Consider the following 23,780-nt stretch of genomic DNA (forward strand, 5'->3'; position numbering starts at 1 on the left):
AGTTTTTTGTCTTTGTCTTCCGGATTATGCTTTCAAATCCTTGTTGTAGAATTATAATTGTAAAATGCAATAAATATGGATTTTCGCTTATGTATTAAGAGAAGAAAACAGATTCGCTGCTTTTGCACTTCGGGCCAGATTTGCCTGTCGCAATTCGATGCCGGATCTTTGGAAATTTGTGATAAACCTTGTTAAGCCCGCTCGCTAACTATTCTGGAAGTATGCTTTCAAATCCTTGTTGTAGAATTATAATTGTAAAATGCAATAAATATGGATTTTCGCTTATGTATTAAGAGAAGAAAACAGATTCGCTGCTTTTGCACTTCGGGCCAGATTTGCCTGTCGCAATTCGATGCCGGATCTTTGGAAATTTGTGATAAACCTTGTTAAGCCCGCTCGCTAACTATTCTGGAAGTGATTTGATGGATGTGATGGGGGTCGTTATCAAATTAACCTTAATTTTTCAACATTCACAGGTGGTGGTGGTGTGAGAATGACAGGATATCATTTGAAAATGCCTTCAAGCTGCACGGAAAACATTTTGTCAGATTGCAGGAGGCTGTACCTCACAAAAGTGTAGGACAGGTAATGATTGACTTAAGTAAATAATATCAATCGCTTTTATAAATCAAACTGATTTTATTTTTTTTAAAAAAATCGAAATATATACTGAACCACAAGTGTAGTTATTCAAAGGGGGATGACCAAAGTTTATCTAATTTTAGGATATTTTGATGATTCCGGGTTTAATGTTGCAAATTTAAATTCATAAAACAGAGCGAAAGAAATGAATAACAAAAAAACGAAATGAGGTACAGGATAATCTTGTTTGTTTCAGGTTGTTGACTACTACTATCGATGGAAGAGGCAACCTATTCATTCCACCGTGATGGATCTCTACTTGGAGAGGCAAAGACAACAAAAACAGGACAAAGAAGAGAAAGGAGGCAAACAAGAGGCAGAGGAATTCACTCAGAATAACAACACAACGTCCTCGTCTAAAGATAAGACGCTGAGGTGGGCATTGGGGACAAATTCTTAGTTGTTACATATAGATGCAACATTGATTTAGCTATTTTCAAGTGCACGGCCGCAAAAGTGGCACATAAAAACTGGTCGAAGAATTTTGTTTATCTGGCGTGAGCCCGAATGATTGTTTATGCGAAAGCTGAGGTGCCACGAGGAGTGGAATGCATTGCTTGCGCTTTCAGGTTCATATTTATGTAAGAAGTTGGTGTTTGCGAAATTATAAATGACTATACCTACAAGTTTTTTAAGAAAATTACACAGCTTTTGTTTGACTGTTCAGCTGTTTCTACCATCTTTAAGTTGTTTCTACTTGCGCTGCCAATCATATGTAGCTGTTTCCCATAAAATCTGGACACCTAAGTGTAGATTGGATGTTTAATTGCTCTTGAACGAAGTTCATAGCAATTATTGTAAACGTGTGTGTCTTTTTTATGCAAAATTTTCGCTTGACGGTTTTCGAGTGACTTCTATGCCCTTGACTTTTTGCGTTTCGTGTGATCTAAAATTCTCTCTCAATCACAATTTCAAGCAGCTGAACTCAAATTGGCGGCAATTTAATACTAAAAGTCAAATGAAAAGTGCACCGAAACTTGTGCCATTTTTCACTTTAAATCTTAATAGTGGTATATCTTAACCTCTAATGGTTATTTGAAGCCCATTATTGAAGTTCTTAGTCCCATTTAGGCTCCCCCTCCCCTCTCCCGCCCCCCGACTGAAGCAGGTTGCAATTGATTAGAGCTCCCACTAGTCGTTCGAGAGCAATTCTTCCGACGTTTAGTCGGTTATGTTTTCAGTTGGTGGTTCGACTCGGAAGACGACGAGTTTCTGATTGCGTTGAAGCGACGAAAACTTGACCAACAGCAGCAAGAAGTTCATCAAGAGAGCTCACAATCGAGTAAAGATTCCAAGAAGTCACTCGGTGGCACTGCGATGTTTGATTTGAGCACTAACAAGAGAATTTTGCTCAAGAGAAAAGTCACTGACCTGATACATCTGGACGGAGATGATGATGAGGACAACGACGAAAATGATAGAAATAAGAAGGACAACCAGGGCAAGGAAACTAAAGCTGGAATTAAGCGGAGTTGCAAGGAAATTGAAAGGGTTTGTGACATTTTTTGTGACAAGAAAATTCATTTGTTATGAGTTCTTGCAAAACTGGGCTTAAAATACTTTATCAGACGCTGTCCGCGTTCTTAAGCTTATGTCTTTCAAAATCACACTTTTTGTTTTTAAAAAAATCTTATCAGGATGTTTTCCTTAGAGGTCCTTTGGTATCTCGTTGTGAAAAGCAATCGATTGATTACGAGCGATTAATCAATTACGACTTCTGACTTTGAAAACACAAGCCTTGCCAATTACGTTTTTATTAGCCGCACAGCGATAGTGGGGCTATTGGTGTTCATTTGTTTTTTTAATAGCCGCGAAGCGATAGCGGCTATTATTGGGGACTTCGTGGTTTTTTTTACAATTCAAAGAATTGTATTGGTGCGCTGTCTTTTTAAGATCTTTTCACGCTTTTTTCGACTTTTTCACGTCTTTAATTGCTCTTGAACAAAGGTAATAGCAATTATTGTAAACGTGTGCGTCTTTTTACGACTCGAAGAGGAATATTGATATTCTACAGGTTTTTTTTTTAGCAGAAAGCAAGTTTGTTCATGACTTGAATTTTGACTTCTTTCTTTTCGAGCTTTTACCTCCGTTTTTGATTGTTGACTTCTGTTTTCGAACATTGGACTTTAACAATAGCTTAGTTTATAATGTATAGCAATTGGTAACAGTCTGTAATTCAAGGTGAAGAGGTCAATTTGAGAAAATTTGATCCCATTTAACTACCTACCCCGTCCCCCAAAAAACTACCCCCCCCCCCAACGTACCTACCACCCCCAACCCCAACGTACCTACCACCACCCCCCCAACCCCAACGTACCTACCCCCCTCGTACCTACCTACCCCCCCCCCCCACCAGCACCTACCTACCCACACCCCTGAACTGAAAAAAATGTTAACGCTTTTTATGTTATATTGGTCTACTATTTTTGTTATTTCTAGTGTGTTTTTCGATATTCTGATTTTGTCCAAGTTAGGGTAAAGATTATTTTGCACGACGATTCGAGTCGTTTCCGGTATCTTAACGGCTATGGTTTTTTAATGCAAAATTTTCGCTCGACAATTTTGACTTTTCAAGTGACTTTTACGCCGTTGACTTTTTGCGTTTCGCGTGATCTAAAATTCTCTCTCAATCACAATTTCAAGCAGCTGAACTCAATTGGCGGCAATTTAATACTAAAAGTTAAATGAAAAGTGCGCCAAAACTGGTGTCTTTTTTTTTACTTTAAATGTTAATAGTGGTATATGTTAACCTCTAATGTGGTTATTTGAAGCCCACTATTGAACCTCTTCGTCCCATTTAGGCTTCCCCTCCTTCCCTCCTGCCCCCACTCCCGCCCGACTGAAGCAGTTTGCAATTGATAAGAGCTCCCACTAGTCGTTCGAGAGCAATTCGTCCGACGTTTAGTCGGCTATATTGTGAAGTCAAATTAGAGTGTTGATTTTGGTCACACTGAAATAGTAAAGGGAGCAAAAAATTGAGTAGGTTTGAGGCGTGACTTTTCAAAATACCTTCAAAGTGCATTGTGAAATCGGTGATTGAACAGTTTGGCGGTTTTTGAGATAGGTTTTTTCTTTGGTGCGACAATTTGACTTCTGTTTTCAGAGTTTCCTCTCCTTCAGTGCTTTTAAGACGGTACAGATGTTTTCTAATTGTGCCTATTTGCCTTTGCTTGAATTCATTAAAGGGCAGCTAAAACTTTTTATGACTTTGCCACTATTTTTTGTCATGAAATATTAATGAATTTTAGATTTTGTCTCCTTTTTTTTAAAATTCTGTTGTCTTACCACTTAGCATCATCACAGGTCTGATTGGTTGCTAAAGAGAAGTAAAAGAATCCAATTAACGGCACGAGTTAATAGCTAGTGCTTTTCATGACTTTGACATTATTTTTTCTCAAAAATTTTCGAATAAATTTTTGTTCTGCAACTTTTGTACTTTCGATGTCTTTTATTTAATCTCATTGGAGACAGGTCTGGTGCTGCTAATATTGGTTAAGCATATCGATTTGATTGTTTTTTTCGAAGCTAGTGCTTTCTATGACTTTGACACTCGTTGTTTTCAATAATAATTATCGACTTTTTTTTTAGTTTTGCGAGTTTTTCTTTTCAACTTTTTCATCTTAACTCTTAGTCTTATTAATTACAGGTGTTATTGGTTGCTAAAAAAGGGTTTCAGTTAAAGCAAGCCATTTCAGTTCATATCTTTGGGCTTTTTGTGATTTATATGGTTGTTCGTTCCAAAAAATCTTAGTTTTTAGTTTTGCTAGTATTGTTATTCATTGATGTCTTATCACTTAATCTAATTGATGAATGGTCTCAACGGTGATCACTGAGGACTAAATTTATTGATGTAATTGTATCGGTCAGTAGATGTTGCGTTCTGTGGCTTTTATACTAAGTGTTTTCAAAAAGTTTCAGCGAGTTTTATTGCGATTTTTGGATAATTGTCCTACATTTAATATTAATACTAAGAGGACTCGTCGACATTTAATGACAGGTTGCTAATGAGAAATAGAGGAATATAGATAGCTTATAGCAGTTGTTTTGATGTTGATCCTGTCTTTGCAAAAAGCAAAAATTGATTTTTTAGTCTTGCTTGTTTTGTTTTTGTGATGTTTTATTGCTTAGTCCCATTACTAACAGCTCTCATTTGCCTTTTAAAGCGGAGTAAATGATTGTCAGGTCATAGTTTAATACAATTCTTTGAATTGTATTTCAGGACTTAACCTGTTGTTTTTTCAGGACTTAACCTGTTGTCTTCGTCGTCTCCATCGATGATTCTTGCGACCTGACTTCTTGGATTTCACTTTCAATTTCAGTGACTTCTATTGCTTTGCAGTTAAAATTTGTGTGCGTGACGTCATTTATTCTGCTTTTAGGTCAATTGCGTGACTTACCTCGCTAAAAATGACTTCTGAACTCACTTAATGTAATAAATTTTTATGAACATTTATTAGTTAAAGATCACTAGTGTGCATCTAAGTAATGCCAAGCGTTTATGCCCTAATTCTTGAGTATTAGAGTCTTTAGTTTTTGATTTCGAAAGATTAAATTTAAAAAAGCTCTGTTGTCTTTTTCCGTATAGAGCGTATGTGCCTCATAAAAATGACAGTCCGAATCTAGTCCAAAAAAGGCTATTGGTCTATTAAAGGACTGGTGGTCAATTTGTCTTATTTCTTTAGTTGATTCAATTCATGGAAGGTCACCAACGTCTATCGCGGCTATTTGCCGGCAATCTGCAGGCTGTTTTTTGTCAAGATTTTTACGACCGTTTGACGTCACAACCACTTCAATCTGCTTTTTGTTCATTCATGTAATTTCAACTGAAGTGCCTGTGTGACGTCATTTGTCACTCTTAGTGGAACGAGTTTTTACGACTCGAAAAGGATTGTTGAAGTCCTTTTTTTAAATCAATTTTATTGGAGTAATTTTTGAAGCGGGAAATGAAACACGTGAAAAAATTTGGAGTGATTTTGGTGCTGAATAAAAGTGAAGAGTGGAGCGAAAAGAGTGGTTTTTGTTCATACCGCTGTTTTTGAGAGAGCGAGAAATTGATGTGTGAAAAAATTGTCTCTAAGCGAGCGAAATTTTTTTGTTCACGTGCGGCATTTTGAAGCATTTTTTTTTCGTTTATTTTTGTTAAGAGGTTTGGTTATGATTTTGTTTTAATTTTAGGCTGGTTTCGGTAGTGGTTTGAAGATTTTTGAAATTCATATGAATTTTATGATAATTCAGAGGTTTTTAATGTATTTTGCTGATTTTTGGGCTAAGTTTTGCGTTTTTTTGACGATTATTTTGTTTTACTGGCTCAAATGGGAATTGAAGAAACCCCTTCTACTTGAGCAAGTTTATGATAACAATTGGTTGCAGTTTTGTGGGTAAGAATTTTTGTTGAGAAATATGACAAAAAATGGCGAAAATTGGAACTATTCTTAATTTTTTTTACAGTTTTTCGTTTTTTTTTAGGTTTTAGCAAACTTCTTAGCCTATTATGACTTGCCTATTGTTTTGCGAGCATCTGGATACCCTATTGACTGAAGGGAATTTTTCTTTGGATTTATATGCTTTTGAAATATTAAAAAATTTAGTAACTTTTCCAGTTTTTTAGTGAAAGTTGTTTTTAAGAGTTGTTTTTAAGAAAGTTGTTCTTTTTTTAATAGCCGCCTCATCTTCTCAGCCGGCTATTATAGCGCTCCTATTTTTTTGTTTTACTTCGTCGAATAAAAAAATGTTTCGCTTTACCTCATTTTGCCGCTTTTTCAACATTTTGCGTGATATCTTTTTGACTTCTCTAGGCTAGTTTCTCTCTTCTCTCATTCTGCTAAAAGTGATTTTGAGCATCAGCTGCTCAGCAAAGCAGTTCAAAATGAACAAAGTCAGTATAAAAAATTGAAGTCAGAAATAGAAACGGGATAAACCCATAAAGCCCAATTTTAGATGCCCGCTATATGAACATCGTTCCTATAAGTCTTAGTTACCATCTCTAATGCTTAGTGGTACTGATAGTAGCCCCTGTAGCCTCTCTCTAAGAAACAGAAGTACGTTATGTTCAACTACGAAATGCCATCAAATTAAATCGGACTTAAAAAATGTTTTTGTACAAAAATCTTTTTTTTTCAAAATGTTGTATTCTGTCAATCCGAATCATGCTTATTGGAATCAACGGCGGCTATTTTCCGGCAATCTGCCGGGTATGTTTTCATAATTTAGCCTAAAGTATTTTTTCAAAATTCACATAAGTGGTTTTTTTAAGTACTAGTTGTTTTGATGAATTATTTTGGCAGAGATAGTTTTTACGGGATCTCAATTTATTGCAAAGTTTGATCAGATTTTTTAGCATATTTTAACAGATTTGATTTTATTCTTTTTACTTTTTTGTTTCATGGTTTTGTCTCAAGATAATCATAACTTAGTGAAGGCACGTTTTGTTTGATGAGTAGTTGGATGGCGTTAAATGGATTTTCACTTCGAGTCGTTCCCGGAATTCTTCCGGCTAGGTTTTTTTTGTTTATTCTCGTGATTACATTTTTGGTCACACGTGACTTGCCTCACAATCAAAAATGACTTCCTCACTTGGAAATTGACTTTTCTTTTCTTTAATTCAAAGAGACAAGGTCAAGTGAATGTGTGTCACTCTAAATGAAGGTAATTTGAGACTAGCTAATAGAGGCAGCAATAACTTATTCAGATTTCTAATCAAAATATAACATCTCATCCTTCAATGAAAAGGGTAATTTTTACTGTTTTTGTAGACTGCTGATCTACAAAGCTTTTGCGGCTTTTTTCTGGCAATCTGCCTGCTATGTTTGTTGTTTTCCACAGTTTTGAATAACTTTTGAGAGAATGACTGAAAATCAATTTAAGTAAGTTGTGATGGTCAGTTGATCTTTCGTTCAAATCATCTTCAAAAGCGTTTGCATTCTCCGGAAATGTGACCGACGGAAAATAAGAAAATTTGTTTAGATGCCAGATATCTAACCCCATAATTGGCTAGCTCAAATTATGATTAGAAATGCGAGTCACCCAATATAATTACTAGATCGAGTCTTAAGATCTCTGCTAACGTTCCGTTTCTCCTTTGAAGGTCACCTTGAACGACGATGAAGACGAAACATCGTCGGCGTCAACAGCCACTGCAAACGGTGCTAATGCTGCTACCAATGGTCCAAATGCTACATCCAGTACCTCTTCTTCTGCCAGTAGCACCACCAGCACCAGTGCTAACAATGTTTCTCAGTCGAGTAATGACGGGATGCGATTAAATACCCAGCAGTTGTGTCACTTGGTGGAAGTGTCACGTGATTGGGAGCAGTACAGAAGGAGGTTAAATGGGAAGACTGTCGCTCTTCAGAAACATGTATGATTTTTTATTTTTATAGCTGCGAAGCTGTAAGCTGAGCGTAGCTATATTGCGGTGCTCTTGGTTTTTTTTACAATTCAAAGAATTTGAATTGTATTGGGGCGCTGTCTTTTTTTTAAGATCTGTTCACACATTTTCATGATTTTTGAAGTCAAATTGGAGTAGTGATTTCGGTCACGCCGAAACAGGAAGTGGAGCGAAAAAGCGAGTGGTTTTGCAGCGTGAAATTTTTTCGCTCCAAATTTAAAGTAGAGTGAGAAAACGGTGTTTGAACAAAAATTTGCTTTCTCGCTAGTGGTTTTTTGTTCACATGCGGCAATTTCACTTTGATTTTTACTGTTTTTTCGATTTTTTGGATCGGATTTTTTTTCTAAATGGTTTTCCCAATCCATTCATTGTCCGTTCAAGATCTAGTTTTCTGGTTAGTCAATGAAAATTCTTTGAATTGTGCGTCAGGACTTGTCCTGCTATGTTTTTTTGTTTCGTCGTCTGACGCTCTTTTTTTGTTCTACATCTGTTCACACAGCAAAGCTGAAAAAGTCAAATTTTCTGAATGACTTCTTCCTCTCACTAACGGCATTTGCGCGCGTGACGTCATTTCTCACTCGTTTTAGCAAAAGTTTTTAGGTTATTTGCGTGATTAGATTTTGATCATACGCGACTTACCTCACTCAATAAAATGACTTTTGCACTTTAAAACTTAAGTTTAATTTGAATTTGTTTAAGGTCAAAGGAACTCATTTGTACAGTAAAGGTCCCTAATAAAAGGCTTCTGCGGAATGAATTTCAACAAGCTTAATTAATTTATCGCTGAATGTTTTTTACCTAGTTTTTTGAGCGGCGTCGATTTTTTTTCAATTTAGATCTGTATCTGTTTCTATCTCTATTATATGGCACGCAGGTCTATTCTTTCGCAGCTATTCTGGCAATCTGCCGGCTATGTTAATAGTGTTTTTTGTAGCTTTGTAAGAAGTGATCTTTACTTAGTAACCGTGATTTTTTGCTACCAGATCTTCTTTAAAGAAACAAATATAAGTCAAAACAAGCAAGCTTTAGACAGCGTTACTAGTAATTGAAAGTGACAGTTAGTGTTGTGCAGTTGAGAAACTCTACTTTGCGCGCCAGTCTGAACTTTAAGCATCACAAAATTTTGTTTCGGTTTAGTTTTTTAAAGCCACCGTCAGCCTATCAAAGTCGCTCTCCTTTTCTTTACAATTCAGAGAATTTAATTGTATTGGTTTGCTGTGTTTAGGACCGGGAAAGAGTAATAGTGATTGATTGCTCTCAAACGAAGTTTGTAGCAATCATATTAGTCCTGTGGTCTTTAGTCCGATAGATTTTTCGCTTGATAGATTTTTCGACTGACCCATTTGACTATGTCCTCAAAAACTGGATAAACAGGTAAAGCCCGGAGGTTATTAAGTGGCTTAGCAGCTCTCTTAGAGCCTTACGCCTTACTATTTTTTTAAGTATGGGAATGAACGAAAATGTTGGTTAGCAGTTATATTACTGGTCTTTTTATAGGATTTTTCGCTTGACCGATTTTTCGTTTCACCCGTTTGACTTTTCGTCCTCATTAATGGGATAAACAGGTAGCGCTCAGAGGACTTTAAGTGGCCGAGTACCTCTCTTAGAGCCCTTACGCGTTACTAGTCCCTAAGTATGCGATTGACCGAAACTTTTCAAAGACAATTTCATGGTATTCACTTTGGAGTTTGAGCAAAACAAATTGGTTTTTAATTGCTCTCAAACAAAGTTTGTAGCAATTATATTAATCCTGTTGTCTTTTTTATGAGATTTTTCTTTCACTTGACCGATTTTCTTTCTTACCTTTTTGTCCTTTAAAGCGGGATTAACATGTAAAGCCCGGAGGATATTAAGTTCTCTAAGAGACTTATGGCTCACTAGTCTCTAGTTGTGCGATTCGCCGAAGAGACAAAAATTCATGATATGAAATGTGTTTCTTAGAGTTTGACACCTCACTATTTAACCACCCCCCCCCCCCCCCCTCACTTCTTCGCGACCACATCAAAACCTCCCTCGCCTATCCACCTCATTCCACCAGGAACCCCGAACACTCGCTCACCCCTCCTTCCTCTCCCTCCCTCCTTCTCTTCTTCCTCCTCCTTCCCCTACATCTTCAGCCTACCGCCTCAAGTAAGCAAAAGCTAGTCGGATCTATTTTTTGCTTCCCCCTTGTGTTTTTACCCGAATTACAATTATATAGTGCGTTACTATGGTTTCCATAGCAACTTGCGCCTAGGGGCGTGGTAATCATATGCCCACTAAGCTGGGGAACCGAAACAGAATATTTTCAGTTAGCCTCCCTAACCTGTGCTGCTAGGTACTAACGAATCCAACTTCTCCCCAACCCACAGCCCCCGGTTTGCATCCCTTTCTCGCTGCGCTCACCCCAAGCCCCTTCAGTTAAGCTAAAGCTAGCTTCCCTTAACCGCAGCAGCTACTGACTAACCCAACCTTTCGCCTGTCGTTTACTGTCCTCTTACCCCGCGTTAGTCGGTTATGTTCTGTTTTAACACTCGAAGAGGAGTTAGTGGTGCGTCTTTTTTGATCGATAAATTTTTGTTCGTATTTAAAACAGGATGTAAAAGTCAAAACCGTACGTGAGAAACTAAGTGGTATAGTCAAATAGAAGGACGAATTGAGGAGCAAAGCGAAGAGAAAGAAGCTTTGCTGAACATGCCGCATTTTTGAGAGAGTGAAAAAACTAGGCGAGAAAGATAATTTAGCGATCTGAATTTTTTTTTGATCAGGTGCACCTTTTAAGTGTTGTTTTTAAAAATTTCTCCGCAGAAATTGGTTTTTCTAAATCATGTTAACAAGTAAATGTACGTTTGGAAGCAATATTGACTATCTCAATCATTCAAGACTTTAGGATTTCATATTGAGCTGTTGTGATTTGCCCCCTTTTCGACTTTTGTTAGTAGTTTTGTATTCTTTTTCAAGTTTATACCGTCTCCGTTTTTTTTGTTGTTTGAAATTAGTTTTTTTTATCGTTTTGGAGACCTGACCTTTCGTTATGTATAGATAGGAAGACTGCCGTTTATAAGCTTTGTAGTTACAATTGTGAACTCGATTTGAATTGAATTGAACTAGAGTTGAATTAATCGATGGGTTGAAAAAATTGATATTGAATGCAAAAATTAGCTGGCATATGGCTGATTTACATCGAAAATTTTGCGGCTTCAATTATCAATTTGTGCAAAGAATGCTTTGCTCGTGTACAACAGATTTGTTTGCTATTTTAGCTGCAGCAGCTGAAACAGAATACGAACTGGGAAGTTCTTAACAGCTACCAAAGAGATCTGTCACACTTGCGTAGCTCACGAAAAGTAAGTAGCAAATTCTCGACACCTAATTACTGCAGATTATGATTAAAACATGTTCTTATTGATACACACGTAAATTGTTAGGACAATTTGATTGTAAAACAATGAAAAGGGAGGATTGGGAGGGTGAAGAAGCAGTTCCATTCGTTACTTTTCTGTACATGTACTATTGTAAATTTACTCATTTTTTTCACTGTTAAAGATTGCTCTTAATAGCTTATCAATTAGGCATAAGTCAAAATTCAAAACTAATATCTTGAAAGGTCCTCGCATAAAGAATTGCGGATTAAGAAGAAAAATCGGAAACTAGCTTTCGTTGTTTAGATGGCTCTTGAGAAACGGTCTCACAATAGTTTTTGAGTAATAAATAAAGAAGTTCGAGAAATAAATTTTAAGCTAATTAATGTTTTTGTCACTGTTGACCACAGAAGCCTCATAGTGTACGTCTTACTGAAAGGCGTTCATTTGCAATGTAACAATGTTCAATTGACGTGTTTAATAGCCGCACAGCGATAGCTGGGGCTATTATTCGCCTTCTCTTGATTTTTTTACAATTCAAAGAATTTGAATTGTATTGGGGCGCTGTCTTTTTTTAAGATCTGTTCACACATTTTCATGATTTTTGAAGTCAAATTGGAGTAGTTATTTCGGTCACGCCGAAACAGGAAGTGGAGCGAAAAAGCGAGTGGTTTTGCGGCGTGAAATTTTTTCGCTCCAAATTTAAAGTAGAGTGAGAAAACGGTGTTTGAACAAAAATTTGCTTTCTCGCTAGTGGTTTTTTGTTCACATGCGGCAATTTCACTTTGATTTTTACTGTTTTTTCGATTTTTTGGATCGGATTTTTTTTCTAAGTGGTTTTTCCAATCCATTCATAGTCCGTTCTAGGTCTAGTTTTCTGTTTAGTCAATGAAAATTCTTTGAATTGTACGTCAGGACTTGTCCTGCTATGTTTTTTTTAAAGATCTGTTCACACATTTTCATGATTTTTGAAGTCAAATTGGAGGAGTGATTTTGCTCACGCCGAAACAGGAAGTGGAGCGAAAAAGCGAGTGGTTTTGCAGCGTGAAATTTTTTCGCTCCAAATTTAAAGTAGAGTGAGAAAACGGTGTTTGAACAAAAATTTGCTTTCTCGCTAGTGGTTTTTTGTTCACATGCGGCAATTTCACTTTGATTTTTACTGTTTTTTCGATTTTTTGGATCGGATTTTTTTTCTAAGTGGTTTTTCCAATCCATTCATAGTCCGTTCTAGGTCTAGTTTTCGGTTTAGTCAATGAAAATTCTTTGAATTGTACGTCAGGACTTGTCCTGCTATGTTTTTTTTTATTTCGTCTTCATGATTTTTGTTACGACCATATGACGTCACAGCCACTTTTTGTTCATTCGTTCATGCAATTTCAACTGAATTGCATGTGTGACGTCATTTTTCGCTCGTAGTGGAGCGAGTTTTTTTGTTCATGCGCGTGATTAAATTTTTGGTCACACTTGACTTACCTCACTCTCAAAAATGACTTCCTCACTTTGAAATTGACTTTTATTTACTTTAATTCAAAGAGATAAGGTCAAATGGGTGTGTGTCACTCTAAATGAAGGTTATTTGAGATCAGCTAATAGAGGCAGCAATAACTTATACAGATTTTTAATCAAAATATAGCAGATCAGCCTTCAATGAAAAGACGAATTTTTTTGGTCTGTCTTTTTTACTGTTTTTTTTTAGACTGCCGGTCTACAAATCTATTGCGGCTATTTTCTGGCAATCTTTTTTTAACCTTGAAATAGGACTCCGTTAAAAAATTTCCTTGTCGATGTGTGAGAATCTAGTTGATCCATTTGCCATTGAGAATGTTTGTGTGTTAGTGTGCGAAGCTGATGTATCTGCTGAGTGACCAACAGAAGAGACCCAAGTCAGTGAATTGGTCATCAAGTGAAGAGGAAATGTTCCTTCTGTGTGCAAGGAGATACGGCATAAAGGATCTAGAGGTATTTATCTACTGTAGACAGATACACTCCACTATTGTCAATTGTTAATTGCTCTCAAACGAAGTTTTTGAAGCAATTATATTAGTCCTGCCAGTCTTTTTTTATTAGCCGCGAAGCTCCACTATTATCAATTACTGGAGTTTTTTTCTGCGATGGTTTGACTGAAATTTTAATTAGTTTATCCTTAGAATTTGTTCTAAGCACGTTAAGCATCTTTCATTTCAATGATCTTGTTTATTTGGTTCATTTCGCGAATGTCCTGAATGTTAATAGGTACGGAGCTGTAAGCTATATATAGAGTGTAGCTATATATTCGGGGGGTGGCCGCTTTATTGGCCGAAGGGCGTTTAGCCGACAACCAAAATTGAGTAATTTACTCGACAATTAACAAAAAATGCGCTACTTGATTAATTCTGAAGCTCTGATTGGCAAATTTAAAACAGTATACAGTAAGCGGGCAAATATACGGCCCAGTTTTTATCAACTAGCGTAACTAGTGCACTCAGAAACCCCACCACCCCTCTCATTCCCCCGCCAGGGGGTGTGGCCACGGATAGGCCGAGTGGAGCGTCATCCGACAGCACACCAAAGATAATGGTCCACCGAACTACAGATTTACTGACCAATGAGGTTTTTTGAAAAATAATGATAAAACTATTGGCTAACTTTCGCATTTTTTCCTTGTCGGCTAAACGCCCATTCGGCTAGTTTTGCTAGCACTATATTGGGGCGACATTTGGGTTTGTTTTGTCGTCTGACGTTCATTTTGGTAAAATCAGGGCTTTGGTAGTGAAATGAAATGAGGAATTCGGAGTTTGAGCAAAACAAATCGGTTTTTAATTGCTCTCAAACGAATGTAGCAATTTTATTATTCCGGTGGTCTTTTTTATGCGATTTTTCGCTTGATTGATTTTTTGTTTGACCATTTTGACTTTTTGTCCGACCATTTTGACTTTTTGTCCTCAAAAGTGGGATGAACATATAGTGATCGGACGGCATTAAGTGGCTGAGCAACTCTCTCAAAGACTTACGCCTTACTCGTCTCTGAGTATATGATTGAATGAAACTGTTTTTGCAGACAATTTCATGGTTTGAAGGGTGGTTCCTAATCTTAAAAATTTGACCCCTGACTCGACCCCCTACCACCTATGAACCCCCCCCCCCCCACGCGTCCTCACGTCACCCCCAACACTTAACCTGTCCTGCCTCCTCCGGCTAGTGGTTTGAACCCCCTTCGTACGGCCCTCCCAACCCTACCCCTCCCTCCCCCATCGCTTGAACCCCACCACCCGCCTAGCGCTCACCCCCCCCCCTCATAAAGATAGCATCCCTAAGCCCCAGCGGGCTGCTAACAAAGCCAACCGCTCGACAGTCGTTTGAGAGCAAGTCGTGGCTTATGTTCAAGTCGTGGCTTATGTACGTTAGTGGCTTATGTTCAAAAATAAAAAAAAAACAATTTTTCAATAGTCATGGATTGCATCCATCACTCCATCATTTCAGTTCATTAACTGCTGTTTTCTATATTGTACGGCACTTAACTCTATTTCGGCAATCTGCTGGCTGTGTTTTAGAACCTGAAACTAAGCGCAATGGACTGAACTATAACATTCGCAATCTATTTGTTGCTCGTTGTAGGTGTTGTCAGTGTTGATAGGGACTAAAAGTGTGTCCCAAGTAAAGAACTTCATCCCGGTGGCCAAGATCAAACACCGATTGGACCATCTTTTAGACCCCGAAAGACTGACAAGAAATGCCACAAACCCCAAGGTGAGAGAAATTCGAGGAAAATATTAAATGCGCAAAAAAAACGCTTGTGTGTTGGCACATTATGTTCCGACCCCGTCCATCCACAATCTTGGTGCAATTATCTACCAATTGAAGCAGAGGGTTACATGACAAAATACCCAATGCCAAAATACCCAATGTGGCAAAATACCCAATGCCATTATACCCAATTTATTCCCTTTGATCTTTTCGTTCAATAATCCTATTGCAAATTAGCATTCGAAATTACAAAAATGTTTTCTCAATTAAGTTGATAGTGTAATCCCATGTTCGGTAGTGATAGTTTCATATCAAGTCCCACGGGCCGCTGAGGCATGGCCATGGCCCGCGAGGCATGGCCAACTGCACAAATTAAATATTATGCTAAATAATCGTTCTGATAGTTTCCACGTTAGAATAAAATATTGGGTATATTTTGGGTATTTTGTCACATTGGGTATTTTGGCATTGGGTATTTTGTCCTGACACCGAAGCAGAGATGGACTGCCTTCAAAATTAGCAGTAGTTAAAATTTTGCTATTTTAATTTTTATAGATGCGTTGTGTACATGTGTATTCAAAAAAGTGGTTGATATCAGTGAGATCGAACTTCTATTATAGCTGCGAAGCTGTAAGTTGAGGTGTAAGTTGACGTAGCTATATTGAGGTGATCTTGGTTTTTACAATTCAAAGAATTTGAATTGGATGGCGCTCGTTTTTAAAGATCTGTTCAGACTTTTCTCGACCTTTTCTTGTCAATGAGAAGTCAAATCGGAGTCACATTAGGAAGTAAGATGAGCGAAAAGCGAGTAATTTCTAGGCTTAAAATTGTTTCAAACTACTTTAAAGTGAAGTGAGTGTTTAAACAGATTTTTGGTTTCTGAGAGCGAAATTTCCACTTGCGGCAACTTGACTGCTGTTTTCGCTGCTTTTCTTGTCTTGATTGCTCTCTATTGAAGTATTTACGGATTTGGCAAAAAGTGTTATCGTGTTTTGGATTTTTCGCTTTTGTCTCGTTTTTTTAATTCTGTGACTTAGTTTCCTTACGTAGTTGTCACATTTTGATGAATAGAAAAATTTTGTTCAGAACTAATGGTTTTCGCCACTTTTATTAGGCATTTGTGAGGTAATCTAATTTCTTACTAAAAATGTTGTCAGTTTTTATTGTTTTTTGCTCTGTCGCTTAGTCATTAATGATACTTCTAGTTTGTTTTTTTTTTCGCTACTTAGTCGTATTTTAATCCACTCAAGGTTTTCAGTATTCTAATAACTTTATTGACTTTGTCACCTTTTTGAAGATTTCGGAAGTTTTTATTGTTGCTTTTTGTTGCTACTTTTGTTTTGTGGTCCCCATTTATTATCATTTAAGATCATATGTGCTTCCTATCTATGGATAGTGCGATGGATGTTGAAGAGTTCAAGATTAAATTGCGTATTTCAATGATTTTGAATTTTTGAAAAAAAAGACCTTCAGAGAAAATTTTACAAGAGGGGAGCAAAATGGACGAAAAATATACTTCCAGCACGCCAACTTCTCTCGTTTGGATAGCAGATTTTTGTTTCCAGTTCGCGAATTAGACATTCACAGATGCATGAGTTCTTTCTCGGTTCGTTAATACTGCAGTTTTAGAAAAAAAAAATTATTTACGCCGAAAATGCAGTTATTGGTTTTTCAACATTATCAATATACTTGTTGTGAGACATGATGACTGAACACAAACTTTTTTACGTTTTGCTCTTTTGTTTTCAATCAATCCATGTCATCTTTCAATCCTCGATTTTCACGGTTTGAATCTGTTTTTACATCTAATGATCCTCAGGCAATGTAGTCCAGTGATGACAATAAAACTAAATTGGATAGTTCACTTCCACAAACTAAATTTTGCCGGCGCCTTACGCAGTTCCTGAAGCTCAATTTTTTGATGAGTTGTGAAATCTTCATTTATTGCGGTTTCAACATTATCAATATACTTTTGTGTGACATGATGGCTGATTGTATTAAACATTTTGCTCTTATGTTTTCAATAGTCAATCTCATCTTTCAATTGCGTTCTGAATCTTTTTTCACATTCTATTTTAACTTTCTGAATTTGTTTCTACATCTAAGCAACCTTAGAAGATGGAGGTCCAGTGAATTGCCTTTATGCTGAAATTTTTCCAGAGAACCGCAAATTGTATAGTAAGTGGCTTGTTCACGATGTTTTTTGAAATTAAATTTGTTAATCATAATGTTAAATCCGTACTACCATTATTTTATTTCTCTGAGGGTTTTTGTTCCAGAGTTCTCTGAGACTTTGCTGAAAACGGTTCTTGATGTTGAAAGATTGTTGTCTGCTGAAAATTGTCATTATGAGGAAGTCTCTCAACCTTGAATATTCAAGCGTTGAACGAAAATGTTTTAGTGTTAAACGTTTGGTGAATTAGAGGGTCGGGAACTTTCATTAACATTATCTGTGGAATGCGGAGAGGCAAGTAGCTGGTTAGTGAATTAGAAAGGTTTTTGAGCGGCGTTTAATAGGGTACAATTAAGTATTCCATTTTTCCATCCTTTGTTTTTAACAGCTCGCTCTGAAGTGCAGTTTCCAGAAACACTTTTGTCCGGTTTGTGCGTTGCTTTCAAAAGTTTCTCGGGAATACCTTTATGGCCGACGATTTTTAAACTTTTTATAGAGAATTGTGTACAATTCTTTTGGATCCTTACTAGTCAATGTATGCGATTCTTGTTATTGTTGTTGTTGTTGGGGATTCGCAGCGGGTTTGCTGCAGGGCTGATTTATGCCCAGTCGTCAGTTGTTAAAATAGATTCCATTTATTTCTGCATACATGGCAGTCGCAAAAGGTTTGCCAAGTGCAGACGTTTTTATCGCAAAATAGTTTATTGACAAACTCCCACATTAGGTTTATCAGTCTCTTCTTGAGTCTATAAGGTCTACTGATTTCAACATATTTCTCTAATCGGTTTGCCAGTCTGCAGTTTCGGAAGGTGAATTCGCTTCTAGCTTTTTCCGTTCTTGTTTTTTGTAGCCGAAAGACTTCCTTTGTGCGTCCATTGGCGCTGGTGAGGTCAGGTGGTTCGATGCAGTGCGAGCTTTCATGCATGACTTTCGCAAGTAGAAGTAGGTCGCTCACTTGGAGAAACATAGGCAAGGGGAGAATGTTGAGCAGCCGAAGTTGACTGATGTAAGTCACTCCTTTGTTTCCCGTGATCCATTTCACTGCTTTCTTCTGAAAGTGTTCGAGGTTTTGTAGCTCGCTTCGTGATGGGTTTATGCAGGTAAATCCGTACAGCAAAACGTGTAGGATTAGTGATTTGTAAAGCCCAAGTTTGATGAATGGTTTAACTGGTACTGCGACGTTTCGTCTGATAAGGTACAGTACTTTGTTAGCTTTCCTGAGTCGCTCTTCTATATGTTTACTGCAGCTCAGGTCATCTTTGATGTGAATTCCTAAGTCTTTTACTGTATTTGCATTTGCCAAATCTTCACCCACAATATCGAAAATTCGCTTTTTCCTCGAAATGTTATCTGAGCATATTTTATCCTCGAAATGTTATCCTCGAAATGTTATCTGAGCACAGTGCCAGCTCCATCTTGTTTGATCGGACCCACGTTGCAATGCTGTCTAGGTCTTCCTGGATGGTCCAATGATCTTTTCCAATCGCGAGGATTTTCAGGTCGTCTGCTAAGATGAATGGGCCTGTGAACTTTAGCGCTTCGGGTAAGTCGTTGATGAAGATGCGAAACAGGAGCGGGCCTAGTAGTGAGACCTGAGGCACTCCACTATCAACGTCTCGAACACAGGAACATGTTTTATCGATTCTGACGAACTGTTTCCGGTTGCTTAGGCAGTCCATTAGAATTTGTGGGAGACATCCTCCTACCCCAATGTTTGCAACCTTTTTTAATAGCTCGAAATGAGGTACTTTATCGAAGGCTTTCGAGAAGTCCGTGTAGAACGCAATAACTTCTGAGTTTGGATCGTTATCGAGTGCGTCGTGGATCTTTGTCAGGAAAGTAATCATGTTTGTGAAAACAGATTGATTTTTAACAAATCCATGCTGGTGCTTTGTCAAGAAAGTGGAAAAGTGGTGGTAAAGAGCCACGTAGATGCACTTTTCCAGGATTTTACCTTCTGTGTTCAGTAGGGACACTGGACGGTAGTTTTGTACGTAGCGTCTGTCTCCCTTCTTGTGGATTGGCGTCACAGCGGCTGTCCTCCATGTGTCAGGTATCCTTCTTTGCTTCTTTATCACCTTCATAAGCTTATTTAGGACGACCGAGATTTGTCGTGACGTTTTCTTGAAGAAGTCCGGAGGGAGTCCATTTGGGCCCCTGGATTTAGTGATGTCCAATCCGGACACGAAGGAATGTATGGTTTCAACCGATATGTTAAAGTTTGTCAATGTAGGATTTTTGGTTTTGATGTCAGAATTGATGAATGGTTGTTTTGGAGAGAAAATTGAATGGAAGAACTCGTTTATAATGTCGACTTGTTCGTGGACAATGGTGCTCACTTTATGACCACTCACGATTTGCTTCGGAAGGTTGGGAGATTTATTGAGACTTTTCAGATGTTTGAATTTAACGTCGGTGTTTCTTGTGGACATTAAATTCTCCTGGTAGCCTTTCCTGTCTGCCTCGGCTGACTCGGTTACCAAGTTCTTCAGCTTCATGACTGCTGCTTTCCGATAGCTCGTTAGTTTCCTTTCAAGGAGCCTTTTCTGCGTTTTCAGTTTTTTCATAAGATTTAACGTTAATGCATAGATTCATGGAGGGAGTCTTTGGCGATGTCTGGTTCTTCGAGGTACATATGTCTCAACCACTTTGTCGACATATTGGTTAAATTCTTCACACATTGCGTTGACGTTTGTATGGTAAATAAGTTGGAGCGGGTTGTCTTTGAGAAATTTATTCATTCCATCGTAGTCAGCGTTTCCAAAACTCCTGATCGGGTTTCGGTTCAGTTAATGGGCATTCGATCGAAAGATGGATCGCATCATGATCAGTGCAGTCGTATGTCCTGGGGAAGGACTGATCCTTTTCGGCAAAGAGAAAACAGTTGAGATAGAAGGCCACGTCAAGGGTGTTATTTGAACAGGTCGGAAGTTCAATGGCTTGACTGAACAAAGCGTCGTCAGATTTCGATGATTTCTCTCTTCGTTAGAGCTGCTTGCTGTTTTCCAGTTTGCATCCGGGAAGTTCAGGTCGCCACAGATTAGGGCCAGTTTTGACTTTGGAATGGTTTTAAGGAGTTTTTGGAAATCGTTGATATTATATCGGTATGCACTGCCTTTTGTTGGGCTGTAGAACGAACTTATTATCACTTCAGATCTGTCTAGTTGAATTTTGCAGGCTAGGTATGAATCGGGAAGATCCGCATTGATCTTCTCAGAGTTAAGAGTTTTTCGGTGCTATGAGGCTACCCCCGTGGGCATTTTTATCTCCCAAGAGTTTACGGTCGCTTCGATATATGTTGTAGTCATTTAAAAGTAGTTCGTAGTCGCTGATCAATTCGTTCAGTCAGGTTTCGCAAAGACATATCACAGTGTAGTCCGCTATTTGGACTGCATTGGCAAGTTTTGCTCTTCGGTCGATGTTCACCAGGCTTCGTGTGTTGAGTTGAAGATTGTTGAGGAAACCTAGTCATGCAGACTCGGTTTTCTCAGATAAGTGAACTTTCTTCCCGTCATTGAACAGCTCCAAATTTCGAATTCGCAACTTCTCTCGAGGAACGCCTTGGTCGAGTAGTTGACGTCTTGTTTTCAGAATGAGGAGTTCGTTGGGACAAAATTTTCGGCTTTAGATTTCGATGGGTCTTCTTTTAACCCTTGGATTCTGAAACTTTGGTTGATATTGTGATTTGACTTTTGGGCCTCCGCATTTTGTGCTCCTTTGGGTTTCCCCCTCGTGGTTTTGTCCACGGCGACGACAGCTGCGTATGTTTTTTCCTCTTTGTCGCAAGTGGTCGTCATTGCTTCTCCAATTTTAGAATTGACTAAGTCCGTTAGTCGCTTTTCCATGTTCTTTAACCTTTCACCTACGTCAAGGCTTTCCAGTTTTTCAGAGACACTTGCTAGCGCGCGTCCTCTGATGAAATTATCTTGCTCGTTGTTTTCTACACAGGTGTTGCACAGTAGCATCGCATTCATTGCCAATTCTTTTAATTCATTTATAGCAGCAGGTGAGAGGGTGGTACATTCAGTGGTTAGATGCATGTGGGTGTTACACGATACGCAGAAGTAAATTTTCTCTTGGGCCGGTATGCCTCGCTTGCATGTTTTGCAGTTTCTACCCATGGCGTGAGATCTATTTCAGTTTCTAGGTTCAGTTTCATGGGTGCCAAGGAAATTATTCACTAGGTACTTACAAAAGAAACTTAGAACTGACGACTGGTGTGTAGTTGTAGATTGGTTTTGATCAGTGCCAAGGAACTTAATCACTAGGACCTCACTAAACCAGGAACAACTTCAAAAGTGAAGCACTTACTTAGTACTTCTTCGCTTTCTCTTGCTTCTTTCTTCGTTGGGCTTCCGACGAGCTGTGTCGTTTCTTGATGATTGCTGTCAAGTTGCTGTCGTTTTTCTTGACAGTAGAGAGGGTTTTAATTTCAAGGGCTGGTTTTTGATGGAGTTTTCGGTGTTCGGTTATCAGCAGTCGATCCTTCTGTTTTCGTCTCGACAGGTTACGAACGACGTTTAGGGTGGGGATTCCTGTTGCCTTTAGCTCCTTGTAAACGTTGGGAGCTCCTACTCGTTCACAAAAAACTATTCCAACAACTTTTCGTTTTAACTTATGTATTTCGGTGACTATCTGTTCCGCAGTTAGGGGGCTTCTGGGGTCAGACTTCGGATTGTTCGTGGAGTTGTTTATCAAATCGTGCCAGAGGATGACTTCCGCCTATTTGGGGAGTCGATTGATTTGATGAGAAACAATCTTTAACTTATCTTTCGCTTGAGGATGCAGGTTGTAGCCAGACTTGAAGTTGTCCTCTCTCGGATATTTGTTCCCAGGGCGTAGTGAAGAGAGCTAGCTCCAAAGATATAATAATAATCACTATATACTACTGTATGTCACTATTTCGTTTTCAATGAGTGCATAATTTAGAGTACAACGCGGTCTATTGCTGAGAGCAGTCAAACTTCTAAGTCTTCTATGGAACAGACGGCAGTTAACAGCCGAGATAATGGTGCTATGAACAGTTTCGACCTTCGCTTGAGACCTCTTGAAGCAGACCGAACAATTCGTGACTTCATAGCCAACACAGCTAACTTCATCTCAAGCCATCCCGAGGGTATCGCTTTGACTACAGAGGGTTCAGTTGCAGCTCTGCAAAACACTGCCCATAGTGGTCAGAACGGGTGAGTTATTTGTTGTTCTCACTCATTGTGTAGAAAAAATATGAGAACGTCATGCTAGCCTCACATGTTTTTGTTCGACAATTTCCGACGTTTTTCTGAGAGCGTTCAAAACCAATGTTTAGGTATCATGTTGAAGCTCTAGAATCTAGCTATCGAAAACAAATTTTGACGGAATTTTTTGTGACCAGCTGTTTCTATTTTGGGATAGATTTGAGCCATTTTCAACATATCGATTAATTCGGGTCGAATCTGAATCACGTCTTGAAAATTTGTATCATTTGTAAGCTCTCTGCTTTTAGAATTTAAAATCATGAAAAGTAGAAATTATTAATTGCTCTCGAACGAAGTTTGAAGCAGTTATTGCAAACGAGTTCGTCTTTTTTATGCAAAATTTTTTGAACGACTTTTGCGCCCTTGACTTTTTGTTTTGCGATTAATCGCTCCTTTGCGATTTTTTGCTCGACCGATTTTTTGTCTGAGCTTTTTAACTTTTCATCCTCAAAAGCGGGATAAACAGGTAACGCCCGGAGATAATTCAGTTGTCTTAGAGCCTTTCAGCATATAAGATTCTGAGTATGCAATTCACCGAAACCTTTTTGGAGACGTAAATTCATGGTGTGAAGGGCGGTTCTTATAGTTGGGCCACCCCCTGACCGGACAACCCGTGAAGTAGAGAAACCAGGGCGCTCGACCCCCCGTGCCCCGCGCCGCGCTCACCCCAGGCTCCTTTAATTAAGCCATAGCTACCCTGCCTAAACCGTAGATTACTATTAACGAAGCCAAACGCACGCCATTCGTTTGATAACAATTCGCCCAACCTGTGTCGGTTATGCTATAAATAAATTGGTATATAACCTGATGACGTCATTTGAAGCCGCCCTTAGCGAATTGAGTCCCCCCACCCACTGAAGCATGGTGTAATATATTCGAGGTCCCACTAGTCGTTCGAGATCAATTTTTCTGACGTTAGCAGGTTATGTTTAATAACCGCCATCCGCCTCAACATTTTTTTAGGTGCTCTCCTTTTTTGACTTTACATTATGACCACGTTTTTTGTCTTACATGTCACGATTTTCACGTTCGTTTTATGACTTACCCCTCACTCACGTTTCAATTTAATGGATTTTAAATTCTTTCACGCATTGAATTTCGCCTTGTTGTGAATACGGTAAAATCAAAAGAAACGGGATGGATCGATAAAGCCCGGTAATAAAGTCAAAGTGCAGAAGGTTATCAAAGTTCATTAGAGCGATTGCTAGCTTACAGTAATATTAAGCTTAATAGCTTTCAGTTCAGAAGTTAAATTCAATTTAGTTTTGGAATGTAACAAA

General features: G+C 38.4%; 2 protein-coding genes across 2 annotated transcripts in view; one reads left to right on the forward strand and one right to left on the reverse strand.

Moving 5' to 3' along the window:
• Positions 1-23,780, reverse strand: part of LOC142348326 (guanine nucleotide-binding protein G(I)/G(S)/G(O) subunit gamma-12-like) — a 390,191-nt gene that overhangs the window by 185,341 nt on the left and 181,070 nt on the right. The gene's annotated exons all lie outside the window — the stretch shown is intronic.
• The window catches only part of LOC142348777 (uncharacterized), a 51,231-nt gene that overhangs the window by 19,223 nt on the left and 8,228 nt on the right, over positions 1-23,780 (forward strand). Inside the window, exons 5-12 of the mRNA XM_075400276.1 lie at positions 477-585; positions 839-1,017; positions 1,824-2,133; positions 7,727-7,999; positions 11,272-11,355; positions 13,207-13,329; positions 14,965-15,096; positions 22,196-22,449. Coding sequence (XP_075256391.1) covers positions 477-585; positions 839-1,017; positions 1,824-2,133; positions 7,727-7,999; positions 11,272-11,355; positions 13,207-13,329; positions 14,965-15,096; positions 22,196-22,449 — 1,464 coding nt within the window. The remainder of the gene's footprint in view (positions 1-476; positions 586-838; positions 1,018-1,823; positions 2,134-7,726; positions 8,000-11,271; positions 11,356-13,206; positions 13,330-14,964; positions 15,097-22,195; positions 22,450-23,780) is intronic.

Source organism: Convolutriloba macropyga, chromosome 10 (assembly GCF_964194025.1).
Source record: "Convolutriloba macropyga chromosome 10, txConMacr16.3, whole genome shotgun sequence".
Classification (NCBI taxonomy): domain Eukaryota; kingdom Metazoa; phylum Xenacoelomorpha; order Acoela; family Convolutidae; genus Convolutriloba; species Convolutriloba macropyga.